This window comes from Phyllopteryx taeniolatus, chromosome 17, assembly GCF_024500385.1.
Source record: "Phyllopteryx taeniolatus isolate TA_2022b chromosome 17, UOR_Ptae_1.2, whole genome shotgun sequence".
Lineage (NCBI taxonomy): Eukaryota > Metazoa > Chordata > Actinopteri > Syngnathiformes > Syngnathidae > Phyllopteryx > Phyllopteryx taeniolatus.
Window position 1 is genome coordinate 2,955,762 of NC_084518.1, and position 18,161 is coordinate 2,973,922.

At 44.6% G+C, this 18,161-nt stretch overlaps 2 protein-coding genes across 2 annotated transcripts; both read right to left on the minus strand.

Annotated features, from left to right (window-relative positions):
• Nucleotides 1-565: 565 nt before the first annotated feature.
• LOC133466974 (enkurin-like) lies at nucleotides 566-4,478 on the minus strand. The gene is made up of 5 exons (XM_061751285.1): nucleotides 4,158-4,478; nucleotides 3,849-3,991; nucleotides 2,685-2,896; nucleotides 2,390-2,536; nucleotides 566-1,105 (listed from the first exon to the last, which is right to left on the minus strand). The coding sequence occupies exons 1-5, from the start codon at nucleotides 4,232-4,234 to the stop codon at nucleotides 935-937; spliced, it is 750 nt and encodes a 249-aa protein (XP_061607269.1). The 5' UTR covers nucleotides 4,235-4,478; the 3' UTR covers nucleotides 566-934.
• A 378-nt stretch (nucleotides 4,479-4,856) lies between these two features.
• Nucleotides 4,857-11,557, minus strand: LOC133467212 (enkurin-like). The gene is made up of 5 exons (XM_061751819.1): nucleotides 10,912-11,557; nucleotides 9,186-9,292; nucleotides 8,884-9,104; nucleotides 8,586-8,747; nucleotides 4,857-6,129 (listed from the first exon to the last, which is right to left on the minus strand). The coding sequence occupies exons 1-5, from the start codon at nucleotides 11,145-11,147 to the stop codon at nucleotides 5,968-5,970; spliced, it is 888 nt and encodes a 295-aa protein (XP_061607803.1). The 5' UTR covers nucleotides 11,148-11,557; the 3' UTR covers nucleotides 4,857-5,967.
• Between the last annotated feature and the right edge of the window lie 6,604 nt (nucleotides 11,558-18,161).

Here is an 18,161-nt window from a genome sequence, read left to right on the forward strand (position 1 = left end):
CTGTCACAATTTAAGTTGACCGTCAATTCCACGTTGTCATTTGTTCCCCTTAGTTAACCCATAAAACCTCAAGACAAAAAATACGATTTTAGTCGAAAATGTGATTCCGTATTTTTTAATATACATCATTTATATTTTTAGCTGTTTAGAGTTATTTTCCCTATGTGGCAAAGCGAACAAGGAATCAGACCCGGAAGCCTCAATTTCATTCCTAGACTTCTGAACTGATAGAAGTCAAGTAAAATACAATATTAAATCATAGTGCCGTACTCAAATGTTAAAATATTTCCTAACTCAGAAAACTGTATGTCCACTCTAAATTGTGACGTAAGGATAATGGCAGTTATGGATAAATTCCACGGAAATGTTATCGAATGGTCCTGCGTGTAGCATGCAAGTTTGGAATAAAAGGGCGCAATAATCTTGTTTATTGCTGTTTCGCTAAACAGAAAAGACTGGCAGAGCAATTCTGTAACACAAATAATGCAATCACATTGGCACAACATTCTGTTAAAAGGAAGAAATTAATAAACATCAACTGACAGCCATAAAAAAGCAAATACTCAACCATCCAATTGTGTTTAGTCAATAGTATGGACAGATTTTGTGAAGCCGAGTGGATACTTCACACTCATTCATTTGTGCATTTCATTTTTTAAATATTCGATTGTATGACAACAATAGTACAACATCCCCCAAAAGAGGAATAGCTCAAGCCCACTTCCAGCAGAATGTAAAAATACATTTTTTTCAAACTCGAATCAACAATGTTGAAATTGCTTGGCGCAGGTCCTCTATCTGTAGGAGGCCAAACACCAACTTTCAATCAAAACATTCAAGTTAAATCATCCACGTGACCTCACGTTTTTATTGTCCACTAGTTGAGTTCAGTTGATGACAACGATGGTAGGCACCCTGTTTGCACATCCGTGTGCTACTTGTTTTTGCAGATGGACTCCAACCTATTAAGGAGTTTAATGTCATCCTCCAGCTGCTTCATTTCCACCTCCAGACGCACCTTACGATTCTTCATGGACGGGGTGTCTATCATAAATGGGAGGCGCAGGTACTCTGCATTCAGCTCATTGTATTTCTGCTTTAGGTCCTGGAATGAGAACCAGCTTAAAAATTCAAAGCATTGACATGGGATTTCATGCGTCAGCGATATATAAAAAAAAAAAAAATCATTAGTGTTGAGCAGACAATATTTTTAGTGGATGGAGAATGAAATGTCTGCAGAGCAGCAGTCCAAAGTCTCGCCCAAAAACCACAGCGGAACTTCGAGTCATCTAAACATCCATGCATTTCCTATACAGCTTGTCCTCATTAAGGGTTCATCATGGGTTCAAATCCCGGCCCCGCCTGTGTGGAGTTCGCATGCCGTGCCCGTGCCAGCGTGGCTTTTCTACGGGCACTCCGGTTTCCTCCCACATTCCAAAAACATCCATGGTAGGTTAAGTGAAGACTCTAAATTGCCTGTAGGTGTGAATGTGAGTGCGGATGGTTGTTTGTTTTTCTATGTGTCCTGCGATTGGCTGGCGACCAGTTCAGGGTGTACCTCGCTTCTCGCCCGGATTCAGCTGGGATAGGCTCCAGGACGCCCGCGACCCGCGTGAGGAGAAGCGGTACGATCCAATCCCAAAAATGCTTGTAGGCAGTTAATCATCTTCACTATTTTTTTTTCCGGTTTAAAAAAAACAAATGTTGAATGCAATTTTAATGTGTGTCAGCTATACGTAGCTTTTTTGCTATTCGCGCGGTGCGGCCCTGGTTATTAAAGTTATGCGTCGTGGTCGATGATGGCACAGTGCATCACTCGGTGACGGCGTGAACGTGAGTGCCAATGGTTTTCTGTTGCTCTATGTGCCCTGCGATCGACTGCCGACCAATCATGCGCGCAGTGTGCCTTTTGCTCAACGTGAACTGGGATAGGCTTGAGCTCCCCGCAACAATGAACAGGATAAGCCGTCTCGAAAGGGGGAAGGGGAAGCTGACCCACATTTCAATCAGTTAAGACTCCAGCATACTGTACATGTTACCAATAGACATGACAAGTTTTCATCCCTTTTTATGGTGGTTAGCTTCTTTTTATACTCATGTAACAAGTATGACTGTTAAAAGTAAGACTCTTTGATTGTTTTAACATGAATTATTTGTACACTGTATGAGTTAAGAATGTGTGGAATGCTCCTTCAAAATTCCCTCTACCTTCTTATGATGCTGCCAGGTTGAGTCTGAAACTGATTATTATTTCTATTTCTTATTTGTAGAATCCGAAAAAAAAGTCAGAGAGCCCAGAACCGATTGTTTGACCTCAAGAGGCCCCACTGAATGAAGTCAACTAATGTAATGTGCAGCATTTCTGCAATGCAGCCTTGTGATAAAGTACCTCAATGATGGCCTGACATTCCTTGTCGGAAAGGTACTTCATGGTTTCGTGCTGCTCCTGCTTTTTCAGATTCATGTTGTATTCTTCCAGTGCCTTTTGATGCTTTGCTTTGCGCCGCATCAGATAGTTTGGTACTTCTCCATAATCCTGCAACAGCAGAGGAAACATTAACGCCAAAGGTTGATGACTTTAAGGTTGTATAGATGGGGAAACAAATTTCCAAACCTCTCACTATTGCTGCTTTTCACCAAAGGTACTCAGAATAAACTTTTTCTCAAGTATCTCAGGAAAATACCTTTTTCCATATGTACACAGGAACAAGTCCCGAGTTTCTATTATGGTACTCCTTGTGTCCCTTGTTTGTGTCAACGACACACGGAGTCTGTTTGGCTCCCTTCGTTGTGGTGGTCTTCCTCTTCGTCGGGGTGCTAACTGGCGGCAGAAATGGCCCTGTAGGGATGCCCGGTTTCTTCGCTGTACAGGGGTAATGACCCTTGACCTGTTTGACTGGGAAAACAAAGTTAAGGTGAAGAACTAGCGCAAGGGTGGGGACCTGGTGGCCGATGTGGAGCGCATTGGATCCACCTTTTCATCCAGCGATATATTTTCTGTTGCACTTATCCTCATTCGAGTTAGGGGTCAGCTGGCGGCTTTTTATTCTATTTACTGTAATCCCTTAAGGGGAAATTCAGCTCACACTCCGCTCTGTAGTTTGTGTTGCACACCACACATAAAACCCAATCTGATGTCAGAGTGATTGGGGCAATAAAACGCTGCTGCACCACTCGAGTTGGGCGTGTTGCCTTGCTCATGGTCACCCTAAAAATGAGGCAGGAAACAGACTAGCATCTCTTCAACAAATACTTGCTATTTTTCCATTTGTCCGCAGCGGGACTTGAACGGTCATCCTCTGGGTTCAAAGTCCATGTCCTTTCAGCCGAATCACTAACACCCCGTTAAAGCTACGGCATAGAACGTTTGGCGCCCCCTAAGCTCCAATTCTGCATTAGGCTATGCATGTGACGCGACGTTTTGAAGGACGCGCATCATTTCCGTGCCCCGCCAACCGGGCCGGCGTGGGAAATGATTCGCCCAAAAAGTTGGGGATTTTAGGTTCAAACCCAAAATGATCGGAATACAATCATGTCATGTTTTGGACCGTTACGTCGACTTCATAAATTCAGTCTAAAAACGCGAGCTTTAAGCGGGGATTTTCTAGCAGTGTGCTGTGAAACATCAGGTGTGCTTTGGGAAAAGGATTGACGACAAATAAGGAATCTTTGTTCATCTATCTATGCCGGCGATGTATCGTGACAAGCACAACAATTGAATGCTGTGTATCTATTTTCTGTTACAGTTTTGGATTTAGATGATTTTTTGAATCTTTTTTTTTTTTTTTTGCAAAGATAGATAGCGACAACAAATACATGTAAAAGGTACACAACAAATGAAAACTCACTCTCAGGTAGTTTGGGTTCTTTGGAGTGCTTTTTCAGGTAATTGGCCGGGATGGGCACCTCTAGTTTGGTTGGGCCCATCGTTTTCGTGTAGTTTGTTGACCGATTCTCTTCGAGAACCGTCGGCCTGAACTTTGACACATACCTTTGGAAGCAGCACATCGGAATGAATCAATGATGTCATTGTAAATATATTCCTAATTGCTAAAATAGTTGCACGTGTCGAGAAATGTACTTCTTCGCTCATTTGCGAAGACTATAAATCAGCAATAGATTTTTGTCAGTGCCCCCAGGTGAACGTTCACTGTTACCTTTGTGGCTTCTCGATGATAACAGTCCTCTCAATGAAATTGTGAATGGACTCATGTGGGTACAACTCTCCAGCCATCTCTAGTGCATTAGACCAGGTAAGCTAATTGCTAACCAGTAGTCAAGGTGTCAGCTGAGGGTCACGGGTTCCGATCCAAATATGGCTGAATAATACATGTTCCGCCTAATGTCTAATGCGAAGCTATGTATGCAACCCATGGACGACGTGAATCTCGGCCACTGTGTATAAAGGCGTCTGTTGCTCTGCACGGACACGTCACCGCCCAGTGAACGCATCGCTCGGACACGTGACGTCGTGCTCGACTCTGTTGACGCGTCGCGCGTCACGTGACCGCGAGTCGCCCGAACGCTGCCCTTGCTCGCGTTGCGGGTCGACTGCGGCTGCCGTTCTCTTCTTTGACACTTCCGAGTTCGGCAACAGTGACGTTAAACAGTTGGTACAGGACACTAAATGTACACAAGTGTATGCAAACGATTGTTACTTTTGTGCTGAAGTACAAATAAAAGATTCAATTAAAATGTATGTAGAAAGTTTCAAAAAATACATGTAAATATATTTGTTGCATATTTATTTTAAATATTAAAGCGATACATCATTTTAAAATACAATCATTCATTCTCATTTTAAAATGTATTCTTTACATTTTGCGGCGGTGACTGGTTAGCACGCCTTTCTCGGAGTTCAGAGGTCATGGGTTCAAATCCAAGCTCACGCCTCCCCGTGCATTCTTTCTCGTGCTACGTTCCGAAATTGTGGACGTTGGCTTCAGTGAAGACTCCAAATTGTCCTTCTAGGTGCAAACGTGAGTGTTTTGGTTGCAATGAGGATAAGCAGTATGAACAAATCTGTACAAAACGTTATGACAATTGGAAATCTTTATTTGAGAGCTTAAAAGTAGCTTATTCCACCATTCAAAAATGGTTTCCATGAAGTAAAAACCTTCAGGTTAAACTGAAAAGATGATTTGCCTCAGTGGTGTTGCTAAGCCAATTCCAGGGGGCCCCAAGCCTTCGACTTCGCGTTCGTGTTGCGCATCATACAACAGATGACAGTCTCTTAATCAAGCACACTTCAACAGTCGTCAGGAAGTAGACTAGCCCCTCTCAAACAACTCGTTGCCTTTTTGCTGTCCTTTTGCCCAGTGAGTCTCGAACCGTGACCCTCCGATTCCAAAGCCCCGAGTCCTTCCAAATGAACCACTAACGGCTCCCACCCTTCTGTGAAGACTTTACCCATCACCCAAAAGATGTTCGGTGGGGTCTCCATCGACGCGAGCCTTTCTGGGCCTGACTTTGTGCACTCAGGCAGTCATGCAGGAACGGAAAAGGGCCTCCCCAAACTATTACAACAAGGTTGGAAGCATCCAATGGTCCTAAATCGGAATGAAGGGGAGCTAAGGTCAAACGCAAACCATGCTTAATTAAGAAAAAATAAGCACAGTAAAAGCAAACTTTATTGACTGAACAAAGCATTTGATGTTCACTTATAATAAACCCGTTTGTATCGATCCTAAACATGACTGCAACCGTGTGGTCATTGCGAGTGGCCCTTCGCTATCAGATGGCAGACATCTGATTAGGACTGTTCAAACTTGAGGTAAAAGGTCAAGGTGAGGACACATGCAGCACATTTGAACTGAAGTTCTAACATTTCAAACAACACGCAGTTATGAGAGATGCGCCCAGAGGCCACGCGGGGGGGTCGGTATCCCCCGGGCCCAGGCAGGGCGTGCCTCTGACTGACTTTTGATGAGTTTGTTTTGGAGCAGACACGGTGCATCTGCACATCCGTTACTTGTTGGACACCAAGGTTTCAAGGAGTTGGATGTCGTTCTCCACCTGTTGCATATCCCCCTCCAGTCGCATCTTACGGTTCTTCAACGACGGCGTGTCGATGACAAATGGGAGGCGCTGGTAGGCCGTATTCAGCTTTACAAATTTCTTCTTCAGGTCCTTGTGGGGAAAAAATATGACAAAATAATGGAGTGACATACAGTACCTAAATAATGCAATGAGCACAAGTAAGTTTCCAGTGTTGATGGATGTCGAGTGTGGGCAGAGTGGGTCTTTTTGCTGTGATGTCAAAAGGTGTTTGTACATTGGGAACTTAACGCCACATTTGAGGTGAACCACCACAATCTCATGGGATCCAATAAAAGCTGCATAGCAAACATTCTGCCCACTCCAAAATAATGCTGTTTTGATAGACAGCATGAATACAGTGGTGGTTAAAAAAAAGAAGAAACATTTTCTGGAAAATATCTTTCAAACGTCAAACAAGACAGAAGTTCAAACCGCCATCATCATCACAATGTCTGCAAATCTTGTGAGACTTCGGTTTAGTGAGCATCTAAAGCAGGGGTGTCAAACTCATATTTGTCACGGGCCACATTGTCGTTACGGTTTCCTTCTGAGGGCCGTTATGACTGTGAGACCATACAAATCTTTAATCACCTCATCATTTTTTGTGTGTGTCCTGTTGGGCTGTAACAGCCGAACAGCCGAATCACCTCATCATATTATGACACCCAAAATTTATAAACTAGTTTTGGAATCAGAAATCAAGGGTAAAGGGTTTTTCAACTATTGTTCATATTTGCTAACACAAAAATGCTTGCAATATCTCAGTTATTTACGAAATATGACAATTTGAAATCTTGCTTACAGATTTGAACAAGAATCATGGAAGTTGACACATGATTTGCCTTCGCGGGCCACGTAAAATCATGTGGCGGGCCAGATCTGGCCCCCAGGCCTTGAGTTTGACACCTGTGATCGAAAGGATTAACTCCAAAATAGTCTTTTGTTTTTTTGTGTGTGATGCCACCACAGAAGGGTACGTGTGCTTACAAAGGGAAGACAATTCTAATAACGGGAGATCGACAGGCGGATCGATGCGGCGTCTGCAGTGATGGGGACTTTGTATCGGTCCGTTGTGGTGAAGAAGGAGCTAAGCCGAAAGGCGAAGCTCTCGATTTGCCGGTCGATCTACGTTCCTACCCTCACCTTCGGTCACGAGCTGCGGGTCGTGACCGAAAGAACGAGATCCGGGATACGAGCGGCCGAAATGAGATTCCTCTCTCCCTTAGAGATAGGGTGAGAAGCTCGGTCATCCGGGAGGAGCTCAGAGTTGAGCCGCTGCTCCTCCGCATCGAGAGGAGTCAGATGAGGTGGCTGGGGCATCTGATTCGGATGCCTCCCGGACGCCTCCTCGGTGAGATGTTCCGGGCACGGCTCACCGGAAGGAGACCCCGGGGACGACCCAGGAAACGCCGCAGTGACTACGTCTTTCGGCTAAACCCGGGAACGCCTCGGGATCCCGCCGGAAGAGCTGGATGAAGTGGCTGGGGAGAGGGAAGTCTGGGCGTCTCTGCTAAAGCTACTGCCCCCGTGACCCGACCTCGGATAAGCGGGAGAAAATGAATGGATGGATGGGTGGATGGATCAAGAGATGACAAGACATTTCAACTTTTATTTCCAATTATCTACATCTGGATCTTATACAGAGCCTATGAGAGTGCATTATTTGTAACAGAATACGACATTTTCAGGTCATCAAAAGTATTGGAACAAAGGCTAAAAACAGAAGACTTAATATTTAGTTTCAAATCCTTTGCTTGCAATAACTGTATCAAGCCTGTTACCCGTTGACACCACCAAACTTTTGCACTTGTGATTTTTTTTTAGGGGGTTAGTTTCTTATTGAGCAGGTAAAATGCATGCTCTCTAGGTTTAAGTCGAGAGATGGACTTGGCCCATCGAAAACCTTACACTTCTTGCTCCGATAACTCCTTTGTTTTCATTTTTCATGATCTTGCACCATGATGAAGTTATCTCCCGATCAGATAAAATGTTTTGATAGTCTTGATTGAATTTGGCCGCACCAATAAAGTGTTGCGTCGTCAATCTAGATTCGTGAGCCTGTCTCAGAAGCCATGAGAGCCAAACCTTTGACCTTAACACCAGTTTCACAGATGAGCAGATCCTTTGTTTCTTGAAGCTTGAACCTTTACATCAAATTGGTAAAGACCGATCTGTGCTTTCTCAGTCAATTAAATTCTCTCCTAGAATTTGTATTTACATTGGTCTCTGTACTTTTGTGGCTTTTGTGGATTCTGTGTTGGTGTTAACTTTATTTGCGATGAAGGGACAAAATAGAAACTACTCAGTATGTCGTGCAGTTGTATACTACTGCATCGTGCAACTACATGAATCACCATATTGCTAAATTAATACCTTTTGACCTTATTATCTTTGTAAAGCCTGCTTTTTGTTTCAGCTCTTGTAATGAATCATGAGTATAAATGCATCAGTTGAGAGAATGGAATTAACTTGTGTATTATCTGGAAACTGCGGTAAAAAAAACCCAAAAAAGATATCAGACATTTTGCAGCGTTGTGATCAATTACCTCAATGATTTCGCGACACTCCTCGTCTGTAAGGTTTTCTATTTCGGGCTCCTCCGGAGGTGACAAAACCGGATTTGTCACCTCAATAATACCGCTCTCCTCCGGAGCCTTCGGATACTTTCCTTTGCGTCGCAGCAGATACGCTGGTACCTCTCCATAATCCTGCAATAGCAAAAGGTGACATCACAATCTCGAGTAAAGTAGATGAGTATTAATAAGGGAGTCCGTCCAAAACATGATTGCAATAATTTCCTTGAATCCTGGAAATGTTCTTTCGATAAACATGTCAGGAAAATACCTTTTTCCTTATGTACACAGGGACGAGGCCTGAGAATTTATTATGAAACTCCTTGTGTCCCTTGTTGGTGTCAACGATACATAGGGGCGGCTTGGACACCTTTGGCACAGCTGTAAACATCCTTTTTGCCGGGAGGCCGGCGGGGAGCAGAAATGCCCCCGCCGACACCAGTGGCTTCTTTGTAGCGCTGGTACAAAAAACATTCCTGACATGCTGTTTGACTGGAAAACAAAGTGTGGGTGAAAAGAAGAACACATCCTGGAAAGATGCAGAACAAATCAATAACGTGTCACATGACTCACTGTCAGGCAATTTTGATTCGATGGAGAACTTTGTCAGGTAGTTTGCTGGATGCTGCAGCTCAATTACTGTTGTTGTTATGTTATTTTGTCTTGAGCTGGAAACATACCTGAAAAAAATAGCACAATCACTTCATCATTTGAGAAAACCGAGCTTGTTCCAATCTCTAGATCCATCCATCCATCCATCCATCCATCCGTTTCCCTCCGCTTAGCCGAGGTCGGCTCGTGGGGGCAGCAGCTTAAGCAGGGAAGCCCAGACTTCCCTCTCCCCAGCCACTCGGTCCAGCTCTTCCGCTGGGATCCCGAGGCGTTCCCGGGGCTAGCCGAGGGACATAGTCTCTCCAGCTCCAGCGTGTCCTGGGTCGTCCCCGGGGTCTCCTCAAGGTGGAGGCGTCCGAATCAGATGCCCCGGCCACCTCATCTGGCTCCTCTCAATGCAGAGGAGCAGGGGCTCTACCCTGAGCATATGGCACTCCTCCCAATCATGCCCCATCCAGGTCTAACTGTAATCGCTCACGTGAGCGTTGACGCCCTCCCCCCCTGCAGAACGAGAGAGTCCGCAGTGGGAGCGCTCTCCACCACCCCCGCCAAGGACTCCAAAAACAGTGGTTTTGGTGCATAGGCACAAACAACAGTCAGGACCTGTCCCCTCACCTGAAGGCAGAGGGAGGCTACCCTCTCGTCCACCGAGGTAAACCCCAACCTACAGGCACCGAATTGGGGTTCCAACCCCTCTCAAGAGGACTGGTACCAGGGTCCAAGCTGTGTGGAGGGGACTCCGACTATATCTAGTCGGAACGTCTTAACCTTGCACACCCGGTTGGGCTCTTTCCTTGGCTGGGGGGTGACATTCCACGTCCCTAGAGTCGGCTTCCGTAGCTGGGGACGCAGCGCGAGCACGCCCCAGCCGAGATTCGAATCCGAACCTCATAGTTGTCATACACACGTGCTAACCACTACTTCACCGTGCTTTAGCTCCGACAGTATGATTAACATTTCCAATGACTACAGTCCAAGAGCGCTTATTTTCTTTGAAAAAGGCAGAAGACCCCGTTGTTCATACGTGCGTAGGCTTGTCTACGGTTATGTGTTACATTGCGGCTCGTCGGTGTGATTGTAGAATTAGTAAACGGAAACAAATCAGCTTTTGTCGTGCCACAACTCGTGAATTGGTCTTGTGCAGAAAATCAGACATTACGACAAAAATGTCTTTTTCCCTCTTGGTGCAATGAATGGTGGCATATATTTGATTTACTGGTGACCATTGTTGTTCGCTACTTTTCAAGATGCATTGTGGGATACATTGAAGTGACTCTATAGGGGGGATAACCTACACTCGATGCACATTCGAACAGCTGTACAAAACCGGTCAACTCACTGTGGGCCACGATATACAGTAGTAGGGAGCGATTCGTTAGATCTGCAACTTGAGGGAGGATGTAAAGGCAACCTTCCAAATATTCTAAAATGAGTATATGTGTTGAACGTTGCCGAAGACGCCAATGTGTGTAAACAAACAAAACCTAAACCAAAAGTATGGCAAATATACTGTAGTTCTGCCAGGAAAGCCACCTATGGGGGCCCAATCGAAGTTGCAGGTGCACGTTCACACGCTGCCAATCCTCGTCGGATGCAGAATAGCAAAGTCAGCAAGGGGCTCACATTTTGGGTGCTGGAAATAAACATACAAAAACAGTCCACTTTTGCAGAAGCGTGTGTCAATTACCTCTTCGGCTTCTCCATCCTAACATTGTTTTCCATGAAATGATGAATTGCGTCCTGCGGGAACATTTCCCCCATGCAGCCCGACGAGACGACTCGTCGGTTCCGACCCAAATATCGTGGAGCGACGTAAACTGCAAAAAGCGCCGAGTGGCACGTGCTTGTGTCACGCATGTCACACTCGACGATGCGCTGTTGTGGCTGTGTATAAAGGCGAGCTGCGTTCAAGTGCGGCCGCATGACGTCGGCGTGTTTCAATGTGTATCAATGAAGGTGTCAACTATTTCGATCCCGGCGAAAGAGCACGTCGACATGTATATGTGCCGCTTTTTCTCATTTCAGTGACCAGAATATCTGAAATGTGCTAAACATGTGCTGAAATGTTGTTCAGCTGCTATTGTTCGTTTCTACAGCGGCTCTGTTGAAATTTACACGAAGGCAGTTTTGGATTGAATTGTCGCGTTTTGCGAGCTACAAACTTTTTGTTTTTGTTTTTGTTCTCCGTACAACGAGCATAAATGGCTACAATTTCAATTGCGTATTTTTGCGTTGAAGCAACACGATGAAATGCTGGCGTCCCCGTTTTACGACGAGCAACGTAACCCGAAGCAGTAGTGAAGCCCTAACTGCAGTGAGAAACACTTAACAGGCAATAAATATTGATATTGGCTCAGTAAGCGATGTTCTGCAATAACGCAGATTCGACACTAGGTGGAGCCAAATACAAAGCTGAAAGCCCCCATGGGCGCCGTTTGGAACGCGAAAATCACACCAACATTTGCACACATTTAGTTTTAAAAACTGCTGTCAATTTTCGAGACTCACTTGTTTTGCACATTTACAACAATATTTTTCAACTGAAACGGCAAAAGCCAAATATTAAATCTTAAGTGTTAAATATACAAACCCAATTCCAATACGGTTAGGATGTTGTGTAAAATGAAAATCAAATCAGAATAGAACGATTTGCAAGTCGTTTTTAACCTATATTCAATTTAATACACGAGAACGACAAGATATTTCATGTTCAGACTTTGTTGCGGCATGTGGCTTCTTGGCATTGTCTTGCTGAAATGAGCATCATCGTCCCTGAAAAACACATCGCTTGGATGGCAGCACATGTTGCCCCAAAAGCTTTCAGCATTCATGTTACCTTCACAGATGTGTAGGTTACCCATGCCGTGGGCACTCGCACACCCCGATACCATCACAGACTCTGGCTTTTGAACTTTGCGCCGACAACCGTCCGGATGCATTAGATCCGTGGAAAGGTGCACAAAGTACTAAAGTAATTTGAATTGCATGGTATAATACGCTGTGTTTGCGTTTCCAGTCAACCTGACAATAAACGTCTTGAATCTGGCCCGATTTACAGTCGCCCTCTTACTTTACTTTCAGAGCTTTTGCTTACTTTACTTTCAGATGAACGGCTGACATTTTCTTTGCGATTCCCTCCTTGAGTTTGTTTCCCACGCTAAATCAACACGATGATGTTAGAATATAATCGAGAGTGGTTTTTATACGAATATTGGGAAAACGATCCCAAACCCAAAGATAATCAAACCAGCCGACTGTAACATATTCCAGTAAGTTCGAGTTCGGCTTTCTGGCACTGGATGGCGGAATTGAATTTATGGGGTTTCTAAATCACCACTAAATCAGGTTTGTGTTTCACACAGGGACAATCTCATCCAAACAATTCATGCTACTGACATCTTGCTGACATTAACGCAAGGTTAATGGTCGCTTCTCTTTTCATTTCCTGTGCGAAAAGACTTCCAAGTCACTTTCCCACCAATTCATTTAGATTGTTCCAAAATAAAAGGACTATTTTTGGTGCTTTTAATTAGATTCCCCTGTGTTTAACATACACAACAACGCTCGGTGCATCATTCTTGGCCAGAATTGCTTCTTCAGGAATAGAAACCAACATTTCTTACAAATTTCAGTGAGCGATCAACGCTACGCTTTTAATGATATGAAGTTGCTATAGTACCTAGCCACAACATTAGGGACATTTCACTATCCAACCACCAATCCCAACTTTCTTGATGACCAACTTGTATATATGTATATAAATAGGTTTTGAAATCAGCTTCTTGGGGTATGATGTTGTTGCTATCTCTTCCTTGTATTGTGAAAACATTTAGATTTATTATGGACAGATTTCAAAGAGTGAAGTTGAGAATCAACATATATATACTAAAACCTTTTCCACCATCAAAGCACGGGTGTCAAACCCGAGGCCCATGGGGGCCACATCCGGCCCGCCGAATCAATTTATGTGGCCGGCGAAAGCAGATCAAGTGCGTCGACTTCATGTTTCTTGACAAATGTATACTGTCATAACAATCAGCATGTTGGCCTATCTCTATATGAAGCAACTTGTTTTGTCTGAAAAAAGGGCTAAAACACTCACTCTCTCCATTATGGTGAGGGTTCAAGAGGTTAGATGATATATTACTGAGGTAATGGGGGACACAAATGTAGAAACAAAAATGTAATTCCAAATTTTTTAAATCTTTTTCCAAATTATTTTATTCTAGTCTCGTTAAAATAATAATAATAATAATAATAAATGGATGCAAAGTTCCAGTAAGAAAATAGCAAGCAAATGGTCCAACTTCATTGGAATTGGGGTTGTAAAATAAGAGCAGTCCAGGTCTGTCCAGTGTATATAGCCTTGCCTCAAACCAGGTGGGATAGGCTCCAGTTCACCTGCGACCTTCCAAGTTTCCCTTTTGTCACGATGATATCATGATGATATCCATCCCTCCATTTTCTTTATGGCTCGGCCTCAATAGGGTCACAAGTGAGCTGGAGCACGCAAACGCCACACAGGAGATTTAAACAGCAGAATCTCTCAAACGTGCTTATTTACCGCTCGGCACCACTGTGCTGCCCAACACGATTGGAGATTAAGATTAGAAAAGAGAGATTCAGAGCATAATCAAGCGACAGAATTGCATTGAAAAATAACTTTCTAAACTGTTTGTGGAGATGATCACGAAAGGCGGCCGTTTTAACCCTAACCCTATTCACCGCTTGATGACAATGACCGTCAGGTATTTGGCGGTGTACTTCTATCATCATTTTAAACGTGCGTCCCGAAAGGAAAAAGTAGTGAGAAACACGACAGTTTGCCAGTCAACTTTCACTTCATGCCAATGCAGTGTCAAAAGCAATCCAATCATCATCAACCTAATGTGAAAATCACATTGTCACCCATTTGGAAAATAATGACCCCGTAATTGAGCGCATATAGCTGGCAGTCAACCTAATGAGGTGTCTAATAATAGCTGGTATTAGATTGGGCTGCGAGTTGAACATTATAAATGGCCGTGTAAATGTGTTACTAGGCTCGGAATGCAGGAAGTGCTTTGTCATTTCACATCAACACAAAGGCATCGTTGCATTTCTATTGTGGCATTCAAAATGAAACCATCTTCACGCTCATTGTGTCATCGAAGCCGTACCATCATCCCCGCTGAGGTGTAAGCAGTGTTAAAAGTTGGTTGTATATGGCTACACTGAGGATACAAGCAAGTGCAATATTAGGACAGATTGATTGTGTGGGCGCACGCATGACATTTCTGAAGTCCCGCTGTGCCCCAGTGTGCCAACGTGTCTCACTGCCAAGACTCAGACTGCGATCAAGAGCCTGCTTCATCTCAGCCGCTCCATATTTCATTCCACCTCCCTTTAGTCATCCTTGTTTTGACAGTAGATATTCAAATTGTGCGATAGGGCTGCATAGCACGCGTCCGCTCGCCGGACTTCACAAACGAAAGGGGCATAATATAAGAAAAATGTCAAATTTAAAGGATTCATAACGTCTGACATTGGTATTTTGTGCCCCGAGGAAGAGCAATATATTAGTGCATGTGGTGCATGCAGCGGACACATCGTGGTCGTAGTTTGCGGTGTAGAACTGTAGCATACTGTATTGAATGGTATGGTTATGCTACTTTTTTAGAGAAGCTACGCTGTAATCGCTCTGTTGCGAGCTCCGTCTTAATAACGCGTGTGCGAGCGAGAGACGTGAGATACGTACGAGAGTGCCGCGGAGAGGTCCCTCCATCGGGTTTCCAGTCCAGTCCTGCCCCTCTCTGAACAGGGCTACGAGAGGGCCATAACATCACAGCAGAAGGCAGCGTGGTTTGAACTATCTTGCTGTGGAGCTACCGGAAAGGTTTGCCGCAGCTCGCTAAAGGTCAGAAAGGGTAAAGGCGAAAGGATATTTCCGAATACAGCTCACTGAATCAACAAGCCTCGTTGTCTTTGCTCATGTGCTATTTGCTCAACGGTTTCCCTCGGGCAACGCACGAAAAGATAGATTAGCGATGAAGTCAGATGAAGCCCAAGAGGGAAATAAAGGCATCGCTGCAGCAATATTGAAACATCGAGTTAAAAGCAAACACTTGGCAATTGGGAGAATACAAGGTCACTGTGCATAAGATATCGCACGAACGTTCCCAACAGCAATTACGATGACGCATACGAAGCGAGATACTAATACAGCATATACAGTACATATACGGGATATTGTGTTTGGCAGTGATACTTAAGTATATTCTAATTTCATACGCACCTGTGGTGAGAAAGCGAAGCACGGAGAGTCTCTGTCACTGAATGGGCCGATCGTTGCCAACAGCCTCTCAAATATCCACTTTCTCGTCTCGCTTCTCACCAATTGCGGCTGTCACTAGACATTCCCTAAATTGTTGCATTTAAAGAAAACTCGAACCCTTTTAGACGAATGGTCCTGAGGTACATTTAATTGCAGGCTACCCAAAGTCGGGCAAGAGGTGAGGCGAACTCCGGACGATGTGGGAGGAGGCCTGAGGGAACGAACGAACGAACGAGGGAGCACGGGGAGAACGCGCAAACGTAAAGCCTGAGCCGAGATTCCGACCTGTAAAGAAAGGTCAAACCAAAGTTTTCTGTACTCTAATGAAGACACCCGGTAAGAAATGAGATCTGGTCTAAAGCAGTACATCTTATCATGTCATCATGTTATATGTATCAGAGCTGATCAATAAATACTGCATCATGTACAGTGCATTTGTACATGTAGAGATGATTCTTTTCCCCGCGCAACACTTTGAGATAATGATCATGGATTTCAGCAGAGACATGAGAACAAGGCTTTTTCCGTCCGCCCGGACTCCCCGAAGCGAGAACATTCACGCTGATTGGAGGTGGGCATTTGGTGAAAATGTCGAAGAATGGTCTCAGCCTGAGGGAGAGAACAGAATTCAGTCACACAGCGTTCCTCGTATCGTCTCTCGCTGTTCTCGTGTGGAAATACGAGCGTTGAATAATTCAATGAATATGTGCGAACGATTACTGCGTGCATGCTGATGAGCTGGAGAAGAAGCAGAAGAAGAGGAGGGCTTCCCCCTGCTGAGTAATCTCAGCTGCATGCCTCGCCCAAAAAGATTATGAAGCAATGTAAAAATGAAAAGTTCTCCAGAAGGCGAACTAAAATAGCTCCCTTTCATTTACGGGAGTTTGTTCAGCCTGTACGCTGAGTTCCATCTCCACCGGACTGTACGCCGTACGCCCACGTGCTCACGCGTCCCCCGCAAAGCCCTCCGACCATCATAACTGAGTCGTCGAAAGGAGCGGCGTGAAAAGGAGAATCGGCTTGAATGAGGTGAATAATGCATCAATGCAGCATCACGCGGAGTCGCGTCTACTCGCCGGGGTTTCCTCTGCATCTCCCGAGTGGTCTCGGGTGCGTGTGAGCGCGAGTCTCTGACGCTGCGGGTGCGCGCAGGTGCTTCTGCGCTCATACATATGCATGTGTGCTTGTTATTTTTTATTTTTTTTTGCCAGCACTTTCACTTTCATCCTCCCACGCACTGCCCTCCGCTATGCACGGCTATTCTAAATATACACCTCACATGTATGGAAAGAAGCAGCAGCCCTCAGGCAAGACAAAAGAGCTGATTGAAAGAATGTAGGGAGGTCATCATCATTCATGCATCATTAAAACACCGGGGAGCAGTTCATGTGTACTGTCAGGTCTTTCTATTCTGGTACGTGAGTGTGTACTATGACAGAACACAGTACAGTAGAGGGACTTGGTCGGTTCTTATGTAAGGCAGAGCTCCCGCTTTCATGACCGACTGCAGGCACCAGCGCTGCCTTTTCAGCAGGTGCTGCGGCAATGATTCACGCTACGCGTTGTGAACAAATGCGTCGGTGTCAATCTTTTGGACCTGCAATCAGCGCTAACCATAAAGGAGGCCAAAAGCACTGAGGACAACTGACGGGAAACAAACCGTTGATGGTTCTGTGACACTGCGAAAGTCGCTTATCTGCCCACTCATCTCCAGAATCACATTTGGATTGATACTGTCATAGTGATATTGAATTAACAACACATTTGCTATTGTGGTCGTAGCTTGCAGTGAGATTGATGATTACGCATGTCACTATGGTTTCCAAAAATATTGAATTTCAAACATGTGGCACTGGTCTGGGCATGTTCACAGCCAACTTCAAACCTATCCAATCGAAGCGGCTCCTCTCATTCCCTTTAAATCTGGCACAGCAGTCTAGGACGGAGACGTGGCTGGGCCATTGAACGTTAGCGGGTGCTCTTATTAAATACACGATGAGTTGGTGACTCAAATATGTCCGCAGACATTATTACATTGTAAACTCAGAATTGCATCATCTCAACTTTTCATCTTATTCTTAATTGTCACACAAATGTCACCTTTTCTTCAAGGACTCCACTGATGAGGATTCCATCTCCCATGTGGAAACTGGATCACCGAAGGTCGTTACAGATTTTTGGATTTTATTCAGCATTGAGTTGGACCCCGATGAGCTTAAACCTAGATCGCAAACTTCAAATAAACAGCTTGCAATGTAAATGTAAATGCCATCTGGTTATTAGGACATAACAGTCCTTTAGAGGACGAATAAACAAAAACAAAAATCCGATTTGTGTGGGCAGGGGTTGCTTCAAAAGCAACTCTTGAATGTGTACACCCGTGTATAAGCATGTCCCAAACATGGTTTTTGTGTTGAACTTTGGGAAACCAGCTGTTACATTGTATTGAGTCATTCAAATGGCACTTTGTCAAGTTATTGAAAGTTGGGAGGTTTTGCTGGTGTGTTGAATTATTTCCATTGCAAGTCTTCACCATCTCCCGTTTTGACGGAGCCCTTGCGCTCTCCTCCGAAATGTCCCAGATGATGTGACGTGCTTTCACGTGGAGTAAGCGGACAATGTGA

Coding starts and splice junctions, on each gene's coding strand:
- LOC133466974 (XM_061751285.1), bottom strand. CDS start 4,234: ATGGCTGGAGAGTTGTACCCACATGAGTCCATTCACAATTTCATTGAG. Junction 3,992..4,157: donor ATCATCGAGAAGCCACAAAG/GTAACAGTGAAC, acceptor CTGCTTCCAAAG/GTATGTGTCAAAGTTCAGGC. Junction 2,537..2,684: donor CTGTGTACATATGGAAAAAG/GTATTTTCCTGA, acceptor CTGCTGTTGCAG/GATTATGGAGAAGTACCAAA.
- LOC133467212 (XM_061751819.1), bottom strand. CDS start 11,147: ATGCGGCCGCACTTGAACGCAGCTCGCCTTTATACACAGCCACAACAG. Junction 9,293..10,911: donor AGGATGGAGAAGCCGAAGAG/GTAATTGACACA, acceptor TATTTTTTTCAG/GTATGTTTCCAGCTCAAGAC. Junction 6,130..8,585: donor AGTGTCGCGAAATCATTGAG/GTAATTGATCAC, acceptor TTTCCCCACAAG/GACCTGAAGAAGAAATTTGT.